General features: G+C 42.7%; 1 protein-coding gene across 2 annotated transcripts in view; it reads right to left on the reverse strand.

Moving 5' to 3' along the window:
* LOC127619372 (piezo-type mechanosensitive ion channel component 1-like) overlaps positions 1-19,420 on the reverse strand; it is a 140,393-nt gene that overhangs the window by 25,882 nt on the left and 95,091 nt on the right. For both annotated transcript variants that reach the window (XM_052092278.1, XM_052092271.1), the window contains exons 16-32: positions 17,617-17,775; positions 17,417-17,523; positions 15,735-15,898; positions 15,400-15,576; positions 15,081-15,206; positions 13,282-13,482; positions 9,099-9,303; positions 8,670-8,774; positions 8,255-8,411; positions 6,550-6,793; positions 6,371-6,467; positions 3,651-3,816; positions 3,280-3,369; positions 3,104-3,180; positions 2,089-2,163; positions 480-598; positions 280-391 (exon numbers count right to left, since the gene is read on the reverse strand). In XM_052092278.1, the coding sequence (XP_051948238.1) occupies positions 280-391; positions 480-598; positions 2,089-2,163; positions 3,104-3,180; positions 3,280-3,369; positions 3,651-3,816; positions 6,371-6,467; positions 6,550-6,793; positions 8,255-8,411; positions 8,670-8,774; positions 9,099-9,303; positions 13,282-13,482; positions 15,081-15,206; positions 15,400-15,576; positions 15,735-15,898; positions 17,417-17,523; positions 17,617-17,775 (2,381 nt within the window). The remainder of the gene's footprint in view (positions 1-279; positions 392-479; positions 599-2,088; positions 2,164-3,103; positions 3,181-3,279; positions 3,370-3,650; positions 3,817-6,370; positions 6,468-6,549; positions 6,794-8,254; positions 8,412-8,669; positions 8,775-9,098; positions 9,304-13,281; positions 13,483-15,080; positions 15,207-15,399; positions 15,577-15,734; positions 15,899-17,416; positions 17,524-17,616; positions 17,776-19,420) is intronic.

Raw genomic sequence — 19,420 nt, forward strand, 5'->3', positions numbered from 1 at the left:
TGCATTAATGTCAAATAGAGTAACCCTGAGTAAACATCCATGATATTCATGACTCCAAAATGTAAGATATTTGTAACAAATGTTTTTACCTTGAACTGAATAATTAAGTTGTGTATAATCAGATACCTTTTACTTCATTAATACCACTTTTAGTCATTAAACCAATTTATTTCATTTATAAAAATGGCAAAAAACCAGCACGGCCACAAATATGACATTTTTACGTATTTTTTTATCACGTCAGACAACCATTTGTCATTTATCCATATGCAGTTTTACCTGAGGCCTGTGAGGTTTGTTGTGTCTTTTTTTCCAGTCTCTGCTCTCTCTGTTTCCGCTGACGTTCTTTCATGGCTTCTTTCGCGCTGGTGACCCAGGCCTGATATGCCAACTGTGGGCAACAGATCAGACATTCATTTCAGCAGCGGTCACACGACGTCTGTCATACTAAATACACTGCATGATATCCGAGTGTTCACCTGAAACGCAGTCTGTTTGAGAGGTTTCTGTTTAGCAGAGTCTTCTGTTTCCTGCAATGACTCGTCATCCTCCTTCTCACTGTCAGACTCAAACAAGTAGTATTCCCCAGAATGCAACACTACAACAACAAAGACATTCACTAATTAAACCTAGCAGCATTTTTCATGAAAAAAAAATGAAAGAAAATGATTTTGAACACTTAAAATCCTTCCTGTGATCTAACAAAGCTACATATATATATAAATATACACTCACCTAAAGGATTATTAGGAACACCATACTAATACTGTGTTTGACCCCCTTTCTCCTTCAGAACTGCCTTAATTCTACGTGGCATTGATTCAACAAGGTGCTGAAAGCATTCTTTAGAAATGTTGGCCCATATTGATAGGATAGCATCTTGCAGTTGATGGAGATTTGTGGGATGCACATCCAGGGCACGAAGCTCCTGTTCCACCACATCCCAAAGATGCTCTATTGGGTTGAGATCTGGTGACTGTGGGGGCCATTTTAGTACAGTGAACTCATTGTCATGTTCAAGAAACCAATTTGAAATGATTCAAGCTTTGTGACATGGTGCATTATCCTGCTGGAAGTAGCCATCAGAGGATGGGTACATGGTGGCCATAAAGGGATGGACATGGTCAGAAACAATGCTCAGGTAGGCCGTGGCATTTAAACGATGCCCAACTGGCACTAAGGGGCCTAAAGTGTGCCAAGAAAACATCCCCCACACCATTACACCACCACAACCAGCCTGCACAGTGGTAACAAGGCATGATGGATCCATGTTCTCATTCTGTTTATGCCAAATTCTGACTCTACCATCTGAATGTCTCAACAGAAATCGAGACTCATCAGACCAGGCAACATTTTTCCAGTCTTCAACTGTCCAATTTTGGTGAGCTCTTGCAAATTGTAGCCTCTTTTTCCTATTTGTAGTGGAGATGAGTGGTACCCGGTGGGGTCTTCTGCTGTTGTAGCCCATCCGCCTCAAGGTTGTGCGTGTTGTGGCTTCACAAATGCTTTGCTGCATACCTCGGTTGTAACAAGTGTTTATTTCAGGCAAAGTTGCTCTTCTATCAGCTTGAATCAGTCGGCCCATTCTCCTCTGACCTCTAGCATCAACAAGGCATTTTCAGCCCACAGGACTGTCGCATACTGGATGTTTTTCCTTTTCACACCATTCTTTGTAAACCCTAGAAATGGTTGTGCGTGAAAATCCCAGTAACTGAGCAGATTGTGAAATACTCAGACCGCCGTCTGGCACCAACAACCATGCCACGCTGAAAATTGCTTAAATCACCTTTCTTTCCCATTCTGACATTCAGTTTGGAGTTCAGGAGATTGTCTTGACCAGGACCACACCCCTAAATGCATTGAAGCAACTGCCATGTGATTGGTTGATTAGATAATTGCATTAATGAGAAATTGAACAGGTGTTCCTAATAATCCTTTAGGTGAGTGTACATTCAGATTACGGTCCACAGATATGCATGATCACAGATTGATATGACTCAAAAACAAGTTAAAAATGAGCCACATTTTGAAAGAGGTCAGCTCTATAATCCACTTTGGATGAAATTGAAGTATGGCAGGTAAGTTTACCAGTCGTGTGGTCCATCCAGGGATACTGCCACTCTTTAGACATGGACAGCAGTCTCTCCTTCTGCTCCTGGGGGTCTGTGAATTTAAACACAAATAAGGGACGTGCGGCTTATGACCTAAACACTGTTGTGCAGCCACAGAATTCTGCAGGCAGTCCCGGAGATGTCAGCGGGACTCGGATGGTCAACATTCACAACACTGTACACATTCCCCACCTGTTTGTTTATTAAGTATAATGGTTAATATGTTAGCATGCTTAGCTACCAGTAAGAGTGTAGTATGGGAACTCTCAAAAAACAGTGCCACTTGTGCCAACTCTCTGGAAAATATTGATTAATTTAATTTGAAATGGTTACTGCTGAACTTTAAGGAAATATCTAAAGTTTTTACGGCCAAGTCCCAGCGCTGTAACAACATTAGACACATGCGGGCGGGATAGCTACGTATATGAGGACATCTAAAGCGCTTCGTTTTTTCAACCCTGTCGAAGTAGGTTTGAAATTCATGTATTTACCATTTTGAATAGATCATTTGAATACATACACCCCCTTCCCAAAAAAATCATGACACCGTGATAATTATCTGTTTAAAATAAAAAGGCAGCTGTATGTCATCACACCATAAGGGACTGGTAATCTGGCATACTGAGAATTTAACCTGTTGTCCGACGCACTTTTGGGCCGATCAGGGGCGTATGGCCATTGGGAGAACCGAGCGGGCCGGTGGTTCGGCCGCTAAACGTGCCGCGATAAGCAGCAATGAGCCGCCGCGTTAGGCAGAACGGACCACAAAACGGTGCCGCGATATGCAGAAAAGGACAGTGAACACCCCCCGCTCAACAGCTTTTGGGCCAGTTGCTATGTAAAATCCCGGGCCGATTTCTCTTCCCAGTTCCCAAAAGGAAGGTCCCACTACAGATTACAGAATACATGCTAACCCCCCTTCCAGGAACAATATTTGTTTTTCAAACATTGATCGCTTTTATTTGTTTGTCATTTTGTGAGTGCATTAATACCTGAGGGCTGCTCCTCCAATTCTGACGTTTTACGTCCTTCTTTATATTTCTGCTGTTTGTCACATATGCGCTTCATTCTGAGGAGATACACAGCGTGAATACAGCGTGACCAAAGTCTAGAAAGAACATTCAGTCTTTTATCTACATTGTGCCGAAGAACAGACACAATAACTCACGATTCCTTCAGCTGCTTAAGTGATTTCTTCTCCGTTTGTTGATAGAAATGCATGTTCTTTATAATGCTGGCGCGGAACAACTCAAAGCCCCTGATGAACGCACAAACACACACAAAGAAAGAAAGAAAGAAAAAAACAGGTCAGGACATAATATTTCTAATCTACCAGTAAACATTTTGGACACAGTATACTGGATTTACGTTTCTCATAATCTCATCAATCAATATCTTTGATGTTGTCCATTATTTCAAAGACTTCACTATTATTCCTAAGTGTGAAAAATAGTGATGATGAATGATTAGGTGTGTCCAAACTGATGACTGGTAGTGAATGTCACTGATGGTGCCCGGCAGGGGGTCGCACTCACTCACCGAGAAGCTTGTCGCGCAGATGCTTGTAGATCTGCAGACACGTGCAGGAAGTAAAAACTGAGGAAGACTCTCCTCTGCAGGAGGAGGAAGAAGAAGCAGATGCTGTCCCAGATAATCCCAGCCTCTTCCACGGGCAGAGAACACTCTTTATCATACACTGACTTTGCTGAGGAACACACACACACACACACACACAATTATATCTGACTGTCCTATGTTCTGAGAAGGCGTATTTTAGGACAGAATTTCCAAACCCTGGGATGCTGAACGTATTAGCAGTGGAGATATGACAACTTGACATCATACATGTGAGAATATTTCTGCTCTGGGTCAACAGGGTCCAAAAAAGCACATAAAGGCAGCATAAAAGTAATCCATATGACTCCAGTGGTTAAATCCAAGTATTCAGAAGTGACATGATATTTTAGGTGTGGGTGACAAACAGTCCTTTTAAGTCATTTTTAACTATAAAATCTCCACTTTCACATTCTTCTTTTGTTTTTGGCAATTTGCATTCTTCGTGCATATATCCACCTACTGGGCAGTGAGGAGAATTTATAGTAAAAAAGGTCTTAAATATTGATCCGTTTCAGGGCTGGACTGGTAATCTGGCATACTGGGCATTTTCCTGGTGGGCCGACACACTTTGGGGATGATCAGGGGCGGACTGGCCATCGGGAGAACCGAGTAGACACGGCAGACAGCCGTGGCCAAAAGGCAGTGACATAAATGTTGTATTTTGCAAAGTTTGCTGCTTCAGTCTTTGTAGATTTCACATGTTTCTATGGTATACTGGAAAACAATGATAAATATTTCATGATTTAAAGACTTTTATTGGCAAAAATATTCAATTTATGCAAAGAGTCAATATTTACAGTGTTGACCCGTGTTCTGCATAACCTCTGCAATTCACTCTGGCATGCTGGATATCAGCTTCTGGGCCAAATCCTGACTGATGGAGATCCATTCTTGCCTTATTAGTGCTCGGAGTCGATCACCATTTGTGTGATTGTGCTTGTCCACTCACCTTTTGAGGATTGACCACAGGTTCTCTATGGGATTAAGATCCGGGGAGTTGCCTGGGCCACGGATCCAAAATTTCAATGTAATGATCTCCGAGCCACTTCATTATTACTCTTGCCTTGTGACATGGTGCTCCATCATGCTGGAAAATGCACGGATCATCACCAAATTGCTCCTGGATCGTTGGGAGAAGTTGCTCTTGCAGGACGTTTTGATACCATTCTGTAATCATGGCAGTGTTTTTGTGCAGGATTGTGAGCGAGCCCACTCCCTGTGATGAAAAGCAACCCCACACATGGATGATCTCAGGATGCTTCACTGTTGGCACGACACAGGACTCATAGTAGCGTTCACCTTTTCTTCTCTGGACTATCGATTTTCCAGATGTCCCAAACAGTCGGAAGGGGGCTTCATCAGAGACAATATCTTTGCACCAGTCTTCCGCTGTCCAATCCTTGTACTTCCTGCAGAATTTCAGTCTGTCGTTGATGTTTCTCTTGGAGAGAAGTGGCTTCTTTGCTGCCCTTCTTGGCACCAGGCCATTGTCCAAAAGTCTTCGCCTCACTGTGTGTGCAGATGCACTCGCACCAACCTGCTGCCAATATTGAGCTCTGCACTGGTGGTGACACGATCCCGTAGCGGACTCCTCAGGAGGAGACAGTCCTGGCACTTGCTGGACACTCTGTGATGTCCTGTAGCCTTCTTCACTGCAGTTGAACCTCTCCTTGAAGTTCTTGATGATCCGGTAAATGGTTCTTTCAGGTGCAATATTCTTTGCAGCAATTTCCTTGCATGTGAGGCCATTTTGATGCAAATCGATGATGTCTGCGTGTCTTTCTTTAGAGGTAACCATTGCGAACAATAACACAATGACTGGAAGCACATCTTCCCTCCTTTTATAGCAATCAGTCTGCTTTTATAATCCAATCAGAGTGATTTCACCTGACTAGTACTCGTTCACACTTTCCCAGGTGCTGCTGATATCATCAGTGAAATGATGTTAGCTGGTCATTTTGTGCCAGGGCCAAAAAACAGTGAAATTTGGGTTTTTGTGATAAAGTTCATTTCTTTTGGCCAATGACACTTTTTGCAATTATTTAAAATGCATCTGATCACTCGAAACAATTATCTAGAAACACCACAACAACTGAAGCAGAAAACTTTGTGAAACACAAAATGTATGTCACTGCCAATACTTTTGGCCACGGCTGTAGGTAGTCTAAAAAACAACCTAAGCAGGGATCAAGTGAATCAGCGAATCATTTAGGAGGACTAGTTCACTTACATGAATCGTTCGAAAGAACCGACTCACTAAAATGATTTGGTTTTCCCAGCACTATATTATAGAGAGAGAGGATGGTTCAGGTGAGCGTGTCTGTTTACTCCCTCGGGTTCATTGCTGCGTTTGCAATACAATGTGACAAATGTAGCGTTTTGTGAGGCTACAGCGCAACTCGTTGGAAAGTGTAGCTTGTTACTAGAAAAGCTGCACTACTGTCACACTACTGAAAAATGTAGCTAAGTTAGTCCCGTTTGTAAAAGTTTGACCGTGTCACTGGGTATTTGCATGTGTACTTCAATGTGTACTTGAGATAGGGTCATGGAGGAGGCTTGAAATTGTCAAAAATAAGAAGGGGGTGTGTGGTGTGACAACACTGCTTTAATACATTGCAGCAGAACAGCTGTGTGAGACTTACGGTCATAGTAGCCTTTGACGGTACACACCAGACTGAAGAGCTGAATGACCCAGCAGAAGTTCTTCTGCATCTCCACCACAAATACACACGCCAGTATCTAACACAAACAAGGTGTTTATAAACCTTACGGCTGAAAGTGTGAATGTAGTTCAATGCTAAATGCATTGCTGTTCACTTACAGACAGGATGTTTTTGGAGATGATCACAGCTACGTTGTAAATGATGAGACAGTCCCACATAAGCAGACGCGTACGGGACGGTTTGATCAGCAGCTGTGTGCCGAACAGCAGGAAAGAGAAGCAGGCGAGAAGATAACCCAACCCAAAGACGCTGATGCGAGTCGATCCGGTCACAAACACCACCGTCAACACAAACCAGTACATGTAGCGGAACACCAGTATCTTCGCCATGTCCAGATAACACCTATAAAAACAAAGAGAGAGAGAGAGTGTCACCATCATGAACGTTTCAGAATTCAGATGACATACAGAGCTTTACGATAGATTCGCGATGGCACAGGACATGTTTTGAGCGTGCACACGCGCTCTATGAGCGAGAGCACGTTCAGATTTGTTAAGAGAACAAAGGAAATACGCGTGCAAGCGGAGAGATTCGCGCTCGCGCAACCGGTACATGGATGCTCTCTCGCATGATATGCATTCGTTCACGATATTTAATAGTATTATAACGCAATAAAGCCACGGTCTATTAAGCTGGACTACAGTCCATTAAGCTATTAATGTATTTATTTATCTTTTGATTTTACTCGGTGAATTTATCATCAATCTCCACCTCTCCTGACATGCTCTGGCACCCCCCTGGGGAGGCGCGCATCCCAGTTTTAAAACCGTAGGTCTAGAACCAAGCTAGAACCATTCTAACTGTAGAACAGGGTTGGACTGGTAATCTGGCATACAGGGCATTTTTCCGGTGGGCCGACGCACTTTGGGGCCGATCGGGGGGGGACTGGCCATCGGAAGAACCGAGCGTATCGGTGGGTCGGCCACGAAACGGATCGAACGGGCCGCGACAGGCTAAAATGAGCCACCGCGTTATGCAGAACGGACCACAAAACGGCACCACGATATGCAGTAAAGGACAGCGAACACCCCCCGCTCAACAGCTTTTGGGCCAGTTGCTATGTAAAATCCCGGGCCGATTTCTCTTCCCAGTCCCTAGAATACTACAGCGCAGCCAGGAAAGGGAAGGTAACTTTTAAAAAGTATCCCACTACAGATTACACAATACATGCTGTAAATTACAATCTGTAACGTATTAGGTCAGATTACTCAAGGTCAGTTACAAATAGGATTTCTGCAGTACATCTTTGCTCTATTATCAATGTATGTTCCAACGTGCATTTTCGTCATAGAATTCATTATAAAATATAATCGCGTCTGGTATCAGATAGCATTTTAGCCTACCTTAAAGCTAAATGTTCATATGACTATTTTTGCAATTCCAAACTTCAAAACCCCACAGAGTGTATGCAACGACATCCTTTTCTAATCGTATGAGGATTATGTTCATAAAATGATGCAGAAAATATATTGTTTGTAGCTTTCTATATGACATTAAATGCTACGTTGGTTAGCATTCATTGTAAAAATACCGATTTAGCTAATGACAGCATGCGATCAGCTATACTCCCAGCTTGACTGCCATTGGGAGCAACTTGGGGTTCAGTGTCTTTCCCAAGGACAATTCGGCATATGGAGTTGTGCGGGCCCGGGAATCGAACCGCCAACCATGTGATTAGTGGCCGACCCGCTCTACCGCCTGAGCCACAGCCGCCCTGGTGTTTACTTTTCAATAATGTAAAAGCTCTGCACATCAAATCCCAGTAATTGACAAATCAAACTATTTCTACTTGCGATTCTTTACATGCAGTTGATGAAGTTAGGGGCGGGGTTGAAGGGCATTTCTTCCATGGGGTCAGGGTGGTCTTTATTCTCTCCTCCCATGACAATCCATTCCTCCTCCTCCTCATTCTCAAATACCACCCACTGCTGGGAGGCGCACATCAGCAGCAAGAAGTCAGCTGAAACAGATCATCTGAGGTTTAGAATTCACCTTTGACCACCAGTAAACTCAAATTTCATCATGTTTTCAAGAGGGACAACAGATTTCACAATGCAGTGGCCCCAAAATGTATCTGGACACTTCAGCCTCACTTAAATGAATGAATGCTATTGCATTAGATACAAAATACCAAAGCAAGTGGCATTGTTTTTAAAGAAAGAGCAAAGCACATCTTTTAAGTAAATAAACTTTTTAAATTTTTACATGATAAACGCACCTATAAGGTTCTTCGAGTTAGGGATGGTGTAGAAGTCTGGTAAGTAGATCCATTTAACCAGCGCTGAGTGGATGGTTACAATGGTTTCCCATCTCCATGGGTAATCTATGGCCATGAGGGATGGGTCAGGTTACAAGAGAGAATCTTACGGAGAAAACTTTAGGAACCATTTTAAAGGCAGAGCAAGTCACCAGGAATGTGCATTAAGGAAATACATTTATCACATTTTTATTTCTTGTTTTCATAACTAATTGTTGGTCAAATCGGCGTCTGTTTCGTCTTGAGCATCTACGAGCGTTAGAATATCACACATCACATGATACTCTAAAGTTAGACAAGAATCACGGTGTTTAAAGGTAAACAATATTCATTTTACAGTGATATGGTGACATTTATATTCAGTGTTTTGGACTTGAATGATGAACTCACCTATACAGAGGGCAGGCGGGATGCCAACACACAAGACATACTGATATATCATGAAGACGACCAGAAACAGGCAGTACTTGGACCAGATCTTGGCAATAGCAGCTCTGCGACGCCGCACCATGATGGCCACCAACCAGCAGCCATGGATGATAACCAGGAAGTTCATACGCTGACCAATAACATTCACTGTCATGAGGAAACAGATCTAGAGAGGGAACAAAATAAAAGTTTCATCCTTTTTATATGAACTATTTGAGAAATCAATTCTGGAGTGCAAGTACCTAGTCAAAATATAAGTGCAATATAAGTGTAAAATTATTGACTGCATTCCAAAATCTAGAGGAACGTGTATAGGATTCCTATTGGAATTTCTGTCCTATCAAAATATGGAACAAATCCTCAAGGATCTTAATGGGATATCCTACTGGATAAACTGAAATTCAAGAATGCAGGACATTTTATTCTTCGCATCCTGTTGGATATTGTGTAATCTGCTTAATAGCAGAAATCCAAAGACATCCTTGTTGTATTGGAATACTGTCTTGTTACTTGACAGGAATTTTTAAAATACTGAAAGATTTTCTTATGTATAAATTTGTCTTAAAATCTGGTTTGATCTTCATCTACGTTACAATAATGAACACAATCTGTTTTAACTAATAACACACAAATTATTGTATTGTTCTTGTGCATATTGAATACATCATTCAAACATTCACAGTGTAGGTTGGAAAAAGTATTTGCTAATGACGTCAACAAAAGCTAATTAGTCATGAGTTGGCAAACCTGGCATCCGATTAATTAAATGAGATCGGAGGTGTGGGTTAGAGCTACTTTGACTTATAAAAAGCACTCAAACATTTGGAGTTTTCTATTCACAAGAAGCATCTTTTGACATGGACCATGCCACGCAAAAACAGGGGCGTTCGCAGCACGTCACCTGGCTCTAGGCACCCGCCAGAGCATCCACAGGCCGCCATGAGTGAAGGATTTCCGGCCGCGACCATCCCCTTTCATTGCATGGAGGTTTTACAGAGTGTGCCAAAAAGTCCACAAAAAAGCATGTCGGACAAATCTCCGACGGCACCCCACTGCTCAACCCCCGCTTTTGGACCTCCACTCACGAAGGTCCCTCGGACCCGTGGCCGAAAGTGTCGACCGAAATTAGTGTGGCCGTGAATGCCGGAGACCCTGGTAATCAGCGAACTCCCGAAAAAGTGACATTTTGGGGTAAATACCTGACTTTGGACCCTCATGCCCGCCGAGGTGCACCCTCTCTATAAAGCTGGAAAGGGTCACAAAGTTATCTCGAAGAGCTTAGATGTGCATCTGTCCACAGTTAGACAGATTGTCTATAAATGGAGACGATTGAGTACTGTAGCTACTCTCCCTAGAAGAGGCCGTCCAGGCAAGATGACAGCCAAAGACTTGAAGGAATCATTAGAACTGGTTAACATCTGTTCATGAGTCTTCTATAGGGAAAACATCAAACAGGCACGGTGTCCATGGCAGGTCACCATGAAGGAAGCTGCTGCTACACAACAAAAACTCCTGAAGACCACCTTGACACTCCACAACGCTATTGGGAAAATGTTTTGTCGACTGATGAAACTAGGGTTGAATTGTTTGAGAAGAACATGCAGCATTACTTATGGCGTAAAAAGGGCACTGCATATTAACATGAAAACATCATCCCAACGGTGAAGTACGGTGGAGGGAGCATCATGATTTGGGGCTGCTTTGAGGCTTCAGGCCTGGACCGCTTGCCATTAGAGGGAAAAATGAATTTCCAAGTTTATCAAGATATCCTGCAGGATAATGTCAAGGTGGCTGTGCATCAACTGAAGCTCAGTAGAAGTTGGGTGATGCAGCGGGACAATGACCCTAAACAGAATGACATAAAAAAAAGAAAATCCACCTTTTGGAGTGGACCAATCAGAGCACAGACCTTAACCCAATAGAGATGCTGTGGGATGACCTCAGGAGAGCCGTTCACACCAGACATGCTAAGAATATGTCTGATCTGAAGCAGTTCTGTAAGGAAGAATGGTCCAAAATTCCTCTGAACGTTGTGCCGGTCTGAGCCGCATCTACCGGAAACACTTGTTTGAGGTTATTGCTGCCAAAGGAGGATCGACCAGTTTTTAAATACAAGGGTTTACTTACTTTTTTCCAAAGCACTGTGAACGTTTAATTGGATGTTTTCAATAAAGACATGAAAGATAATAATTGTTTGTGTGTTCTTATCTTAAGCTCATTGTGTTTGTCTATACTTGTGACTTTGATGAAGACGAGATCACATTTGATGACCAATTAATGCAGAAAACCAGCCAATTCCAAAGGGTTCACATACTTTTTCTTGCAACTGTATACATGATGAGGGAACTCACTCAAAACCAGCAGACTTTGACTTCAGTGATATTGGTACGATATCCATTAATGCTGCATAATTGACTGAATTAAGATTGAAATTGCAATATGGCGATTATTAAACCTTCAACGGCGGCGTTTTAAACTGAAAAAACAGAAGGGTCTTTTTTCAGATCAATCATCATGTTATCATATTTAGTCTTTTATCTTGTATGTATCTTTCACTGTAGGTCTCTTTAAAATTTTGGGCTGTCCACAGATCCAATGTTCAATCGAAATCACTTAAGCTGCGTTCACACTGCCAGTGACTTTGACGCTGCAGGTCGCCAGTGGCTGGCGGTTAGGTCGCTAGTGGGCGTTCCCACTACTGGTTGCCAAGTAACGTTTATAAATGACATTCACGGATGCCATTCCATTGCTGTTGACAGCAAATCAGTTTTCTTGCTGCTAAAAACAAACATTTTGGAGGGAAAAGATTAAATATCGGTAAATAAAATGCTCTATATCAAAGATGAACGAGAAACAAGGTGTGCTCTTTGCCATAGCGGCTGTTTATCTGCGGCGAAAACGCAAACGCCGGTCTGTCTGGCTCCACAAAACCATTCAATCTCACAGTCAGCACGGCGAGTACCACCGGCTGGTGCAGGAGCTGCGGCTGGATGAAGAGAGGAGAGGAGAGGAGATGGGAGAAGAGAAGAGAAGGGAAGGGAAGGGAGGGGAGGGGAGAAGAGAGGAGAGAAGAGAGGAGAGTAGAAGAGAGGAGAGGAGAGAAGAGAGAGAGGAGGAGGTAGAGAGAGAGAGAGAGAGAGGAGAGAAGAGAGTAGAGAGAGAGAGAGAGAGGAGAGAGAGAGAGAGAGAGTAGAAGAGGAGGAGAAGAGAGGTAGAAGAGGGAGAGAGAGAAGAGGAGAGTAGAAGAGAGGAGAGGAGAGTAGAGAGGGAGAGAGAGAGAGGAGAGAGAGGGAGAGGAGAGTAGAGAGAGAGGGAGAGAAGAGAGGAGAGAGAGTAGAAGAGGAGAGAAGAGGAGAGGAGATGGGAGAAGAGAGAGTGAAGGGAAGGGAGGGAGAAGAGAGTAGAAGGAGAGAGAGAGGAGAGAGAGGAGAGAGAGAGAGGAGAGAAGAGAGAAGAGAGGAGAGTAGAAGAGAGGAGAGGAGATGGGAGAAGAGTAGAAGAGGAGAAGAGAAGGGAAGGGAAGGGAGGGGAGAAGAGAAGAGAGGTGAGGAGAGGAGCAGTACTTCAGGCTTGACAGGACCCAGTTTGATGAGCTGCTGCAGAGGGTGGGTCCCCTGATTACTGTAGGAGCTGAGAGAGAGAGAAGCGTGAGCTCTACCGTCTTCTCTCGTATTGGCTGTCGCTCTTCATTTGAATAAAATTAAACTTGTCTCAACTTTGTCACGTTGCTGGACACGCCCACATCTGGTCGCCAACGGTCGCGACAGCTCGTGTCGCTGGACGCCGCTGCGTCATTGAAAATGAATGGGATGGAGTCGGTGTCGATGTCTCACGCGATGTCGCTGGCAGTGTGAACGCAGCTTTATTGTTTGAACAGTGAAAAGCGTTGCATGTCTTTGCCCATTTGTAAGCATTCCTAAGTAAAACAATGATCTGATAACAAAATAATTGAAGTTGCAAAATATCATTATCATTATCGACGGATACATTTTCATATCGGTGCATCCCTACTGGAGAGCAATTTCGAAAGTCTCTGTTATTGTTGGAAGTAAATGCTGTTCCAGTGTGCATGAGAGGCGTAAACAAACTAAACTGTATTGGGGTGGACATGTCCTTAAACTATGGTTTGGACTACTGTACATACTTCCAGGCCAAACTTGTAGAAGGTGAAGTTGAGCAGGTATTTGATGCAGTGGAGGAGGCCCTGGTCCAGCGTGTCTCGGGTGGCCTGTGGAAAGATGGCTGGGATTGAGGGAGGTGAACGCTGTTGTTGTCTGTAGTGATGAGTCTGGTGCCGGTACACTGTCGCCTCAAAAACCAGCAGCAACAGCACCAGCAGATGATCCTTAAACACAGAGGCACAGAAGCATGTGAAACATATCTAATCTTGGCTACTCTATGTTCGAAATGGAGCACATTGAGCTACACGCAAGTTAAACATATGTATTTTCTCTGTTACTTTTAGAGTCTAAATAGACACACAACTTGCATAATTTCAGTAGTACACTCAAATGGCAATATCCATATCATACTGTTCACGTGTTAAACTTGCTATAGTTTACTTCCACATTGTTCCTTCATCAAATGGCAATGTCAAATGTAAGTCAGTTACTGATATATCAGCACCATCTTGAGTAAGAAATACCTGTAGCATGTATAATATATATATATATATATATATATATATATGTGTACATGCATGTGGGATACTGATAATTCACCACTGTTACGCACGTGATATAGCAGTAATTTATATAAATATAGTACTCATTTATCTCGTCCTGTAATAGCAAGCTTATATAGACATGAAATAATCAATAAAATATGATTTAAGGAAGCACACACACACACACACACACACACACACACACACAATCAAAAACAACACTTTTACATATCTCAGGTTTTTAGGGACCCTATACATTTTTGGTAACTGAATATATTTTTTGAAATTTCGCCAATTTGTATGTTTTTAACACTATTAAGAAGAGAAAGGTGCACGACATTCCTCAACCTTTCTCCATTAAAACAGATAAGGTACAGGTACTGGGTTACTTAAGACCCAAGCAGGGCTGGACTGGGAAGAGAAATTGGCCCAGGATTTTACATGGCAACTGGCCCAAAACTTGTTGAGCGGGGGGTCCTTTTCTGCATATCGCTCATCGCGGACCACCCACCGGCCAGCTCGGTTGTCCCGATGGCCAGTCCGCACCGATCGGCCCCAAAGTGCGTCGGCCCACCGGAAAAATGCCCGGTATGCCAGATTACCAGTCCAGCCCTGGACCCAAGGTATGCATTAAAGGGTTAATGTAATGTTATATGAATAATTTGGGATTTTTCATCGCATAGTTTTTCGCATCCCTACTGTACACTCCCCACCATTTTACAAACAGTATGCAACAATAAACACTGTAACTTTAGTATGCGTAATTGATTTCATTTGACCTTTTATTTTGCAGGTTTATTTTAGAGGTGTCCTGAGGTCAGATACAGTTATTTTGCATTTTTACTACAACCAAATAATAAATTCTAACTAAATAAAAATTGTGGTTAATTTTGCTTTCAGGGGCTTGATTCAATAAAATCTTCTTAAAAAAAAAAATACTGAAATAGGCCTAAATTCTACGTTCATAAGAAAGTATCAAGTTATCAGTGCTGACAATTTTAGAAAAATGAAGAAATGTTCTAGAATGCAAAATATTTTTCACTTTTTCTTAAGAAAATAGAAGTAAGATTTGTGAATCTGGTCGCAGTCCATTAGTCACAATGGAAATGAAAGCCAAGTAAACCCCATTGCTTTATGGTATGTTGTATAATGCATATTTTGTCCAGTCATCCAGCTGTTCGATGCATGCAGGAATTAAAAACAATTTACATACATAAACGGTACTCACGGTAGTAAGCCATTCTGAACATTATCAAGCGGGTAAAACTGAATCTCACCTTGCTGTAACCTAATACAGTAGCATCTTTCCTCACACCAAACCAGTTGGCTGGATCCACAGGTGCTTTGTAAAGCGTCGAGTTCAACACTTCATCTGGCTCTAGACTCGTTTCGTTCATCATTGGCTACAACACAGAGAACAAAGAGTAGCCTTAGAGTTAGAGAGGCTTGTTCAAACCCCGTCAGGGTTCCCACTCTTTTTAAGGTACAGATTTCCAAGCCCAACCGGTGTAATAGTTAAGCAAGAACACACGAGAGGTCATGATATATATTCAGGGCCTGACATAGATGTGCTTGTGTTTGGGTCTCCCATCTCACCACAGTGCAGTTGTTGGAATACTCCGCAGGATTGACGACACTCAGCTGGTACAGCATCTTGCAGACGATGATGACACAGACCCAGACGGTGGACAGACACGAGGCCATGGGTCTGAAACGGCCATACGGCATCGCGAAACTCCACAGCACCACCAGCACCAAGTTCATTACAGTTGGCTGTGAGCGAAGGAAGAAAACAAGGGAGGTGAAATGTTGCAACATCGACACATTATCACCTCATAACAGGATAGACAGAAGCAGATGGAGGGCAGAGAAACTACTAAAATAACAGCAGGGAGTCTGAAATAATGAAATAAACACAAGAGCGAGCAGACCTCCAATAGTGCCACCCACACAACGAAAAACGCCACGATTTTGACAATGTGCAGCTCCAGTACTCTCCAGATGAAGCTCTGGACATGAGTCAGGGTGTCAGAGAACTTCCAGGACAACACCGTCAGTCTGTCCATCACCAGACCCCACTTACTAGGTACCACCTCTGGGAACAGAGCAAGAATGGACACAACAAAATCAGGGATGCATTCTATATCAGTGGTGCAGATACTGGAAGCTGCTCCTTTTATCACTATTTAGGTAATATAGTATCCTGTGCCAGGTTTCAAAAGTACTAAAAGTACTTATCTATCCTTTCTATTGTACATTATATGGTTTTGATACCTGATTTGGTTTATGTTATCAGTAGAGTTGGCAAAATTAACACGTGCAATTAATTAAAAAGGGAAAGGACCTCTTAACGCTATTTGCTGTATAAAAAACCTAAATGGGGCTTGTGACAGAAATAAAAATCTTTACAGGCCCTGTTATGTGCAATTTACCACAGAACCACATCAAGTCTTAACAATTACAAACGTTGTCTGCAAGCGCTTTTCATGTGGAGTTAAAGCGGCACTTGATGCTGGCATTGACGCCCTGATGAGAATCATGAACGTGGCTTTACGTTTGCTCTAGGAAAGCGGATAGCCACAGTCCACCGGCGGATTAATATTGAGTAGGATGAGAGATTAGGAGATTACGTGCTCCTTGCAATGAATATGCATCCTATAGGGAAACTAGATATTTTTAATAATGGCTGTCTCGATTGCTTCTGTCTCTTCATGTAATCTCAGACTGACTCGATGTTTAGTGGGGGGCTCTGTAGGGGGTCATGACATCTGTTGCAGGGCTCCCTGTTCTTCTATTCTAATCTTTTCTATTTGCAAAATTAATGTTTGGGAGTCTAACATTTATATTTCCTATTGACACACTAAAGCTGAAGATATAAATGACCATCTGAAGACAAACGCTTTTGTGAAACATCATATGTGCCTAAAACATTTGCACGGTATTACATGTTTATTATTTGTAATTATTTAAATATAACTATTTATAATTAGTTAATCATTAGTTAAAAAAATGTTATCAAATTGACAACTCCAATACAATCATGGGCACTTAAATGAGATTAAGACTCCGGTCATTTCAGTAACCTTATAAAAGCTGTTTTATTCTACATGGAGAGGGTCCACACATGGGGGCGGCCATATTGGAATCACATGACCAGCCGAATACTACTCGATTAATCTCAGTAACGTCCTGTTATTGGACACTTTCACTCATTGATTAAAGTCATCATGACTGACTGTGAATACTACATTTCTGCAACGGCATCTGAAACTGAAAACTATTCATTTTAAATGATGCTGCATCCAAGCCACTAGGTGTCAGTGTAAGTCCAAGACGACACAAAGACAAAAGTTACTCAGGGCACCTTTAACTTGGCTTAATTAAAAAGTGAAAACACAAGGTGAAAGTCGAAATCTGGCACCTAATATACTGTTAGCCTATTGGCAGTTTAAAAAGTAGCAAATGATCTGCTCTTAAGGGGTGCGGGGATAATTCAGGGGTTACAAACACACTAATGTGACCCCGACACTTTGCTTCGGGCCCCCAAAAGTTTAGGACCAGCACTGATTGAACCTGCACAGGAGTATGTGCTGTAAGAGCTGATCTCCCTCACCGTCAGCCTCTGATGGATCATCAGCCTGCTCTGTATGGAGATCTTCCTCCTCAAATATTTCATCCTCCGTGGATCGAACTAAATCTGGGTTGTCTATACCGCTCTTCCTATGAAACAATCGACAACAGCACTGTCAGAGACATTCAGAAACATAGGCAGGAGAAACACGACATGAGACGTTTTAAATAATTTGTCTGTGCCTGTGTATGGGAGTGACATGCTCCAGGTCAGTTATCTTCATGAAGGGTTTGTGGAAGTAGTGCAGCTGTAGAATACAGGCCAACAGGAAGAAGCCTGGGATGAGAATACTGCTGAAGAGTTCAGAGAGTTTAAACGTCTCCAAGCCTATGTCTGACAGCCTATGGAGAGAGAACCAGACGCTATTAGCACACGCACACAAGGCATACAGCCGTGGCCAAAAGTATTGGCAGTGACATAAATGTTGTGTTTCGCAAAGTTGTTGTGGTGTTGATTCACACTGTTTCTAGATTAATGTGCAGAGTGATCAGATGCATTTTAAATAATTGCAAATAGCTTCATTGGCCAAAAAAACCCCAAATTTCACAGTTTTTTGGCCCTGGCACAAAATGACCAGCTAACATAATTTCACTAATCATATCAGCAGCACCTGGGAACGTGTGAACGAGTACTAGTCAGGTGAAATCACTCTATCTGATTGGATTATAAGAGCAGACTGATTGCTATAAAAGGAGGGAAGAGGTGCTTCCAATCATTGTGTTCTTGTTCGCAATGGTTACCTCTAAAGAAAGACACGCAGACATAATCGATTTGCATCAAAATGGCCTCACATGCAAGGAAATTGCTGCAAAGAATATTGCACCTGAAAGAACCATTTACCAGATCATCAAGAACTTCAAGGAGAGAGGTTCAACTGCAGCGAAGAAGGCTTCAGGACGTCACAGAGTGTCCAGCAAGTGCCAGGATGTCTCCTCCTGAGGAGTCCGCTACGGGATCGTGTCACCACCAGTGCAGAGCTCAATATTGGCAGCGGGTTGGTGCGAGTGCATCTGCACGGACAGTGAGGCGAAGACTTTTGGACAATGGCCTGGTGCCAAGAAGGGCAGCAAAGAAGCCACTTCTCTCCAAGAGAAACATCAACGACAGACTGAAATTCTGCAGGAAGTACAAGGATTGGACAGCAGAAGACTGGTGCAAAGATATTGTCTCTGATGAAGCCCCCTTCCGACTGTTTGGGACATCTGGAAAATTGACAGTCCGGAGAAGAACAGGTGAACGCTACCATGAGTCCTGTGTCGTGCCAACAGTGAAGCATCCTAAGATCATCCATGTGTGGGGTTGCTTTTCATCACAGGGAGTGGGCTCGCTCACAATCCTGCACAAAAACACTGCCATGATTACAGAATGGTATCAAAACGTCCTGCAAGAGCAATTTCTCCCAACGATCCAGGAGCAATTTGGTGATGATCCGTGCATTTTACAGCATGATGGAGCTCCATGTCACAAGGCAAGGGAGATCATTACATCGAAATTTTGGATCTGTGGCCAGGCAACTCCCCGGATCTTAATCCCATAGAGAACCTGTGGTCAATCCTCAAAAGGCGAGTGGACAAGCACAAGCACACAAATGGTGATCGACTCCGAGCACTAATAAGGCAAGAATGGATCTCCATCAGTCAGGATTTTGCCCAGAAGCTGATATCCAGCATGCCAGAGTGAATTGCAGAGGTTATGCAGAACAAGGGTCAACACTGTAAATATCGACTCTTTGCATAAATTGAGTGTTTTTGCCAATAAAAGTCTTTAAAACTCATGAAATGCTTATCATTGTTTTCCAGTATACCATAGAAACATGTGAAATCTACAAATACTGAAGCAGCAAACTTTGCAAAATACAACATTTATGTCACTGCCAATACTTTTGGCCACGGCTGTAGTTTGGAATGACACACGGGTGAGTATATTATCATTTTATTATCATTTAATGCTATCTGAAACATTTCTGCGTAAATAAGCGAATAAGTA

The sequence above is a fragment of the Xyrauchen texanus genome, chromosome 2 (genome assembly GCF_025860055.1).
Source record: "Xyrauchen texanus isolate HMW12.3.18 chromosome 2, RBS_HiC_50CHRs, whole genome shotgun sequence".
Classification (NCBI taxonomy): Eukaryota; Metazoa; Chordata; class Actinopteri; order Cypriniformes; family Catostomidae; genus Xyrauchen; species Xyrauchen texanus.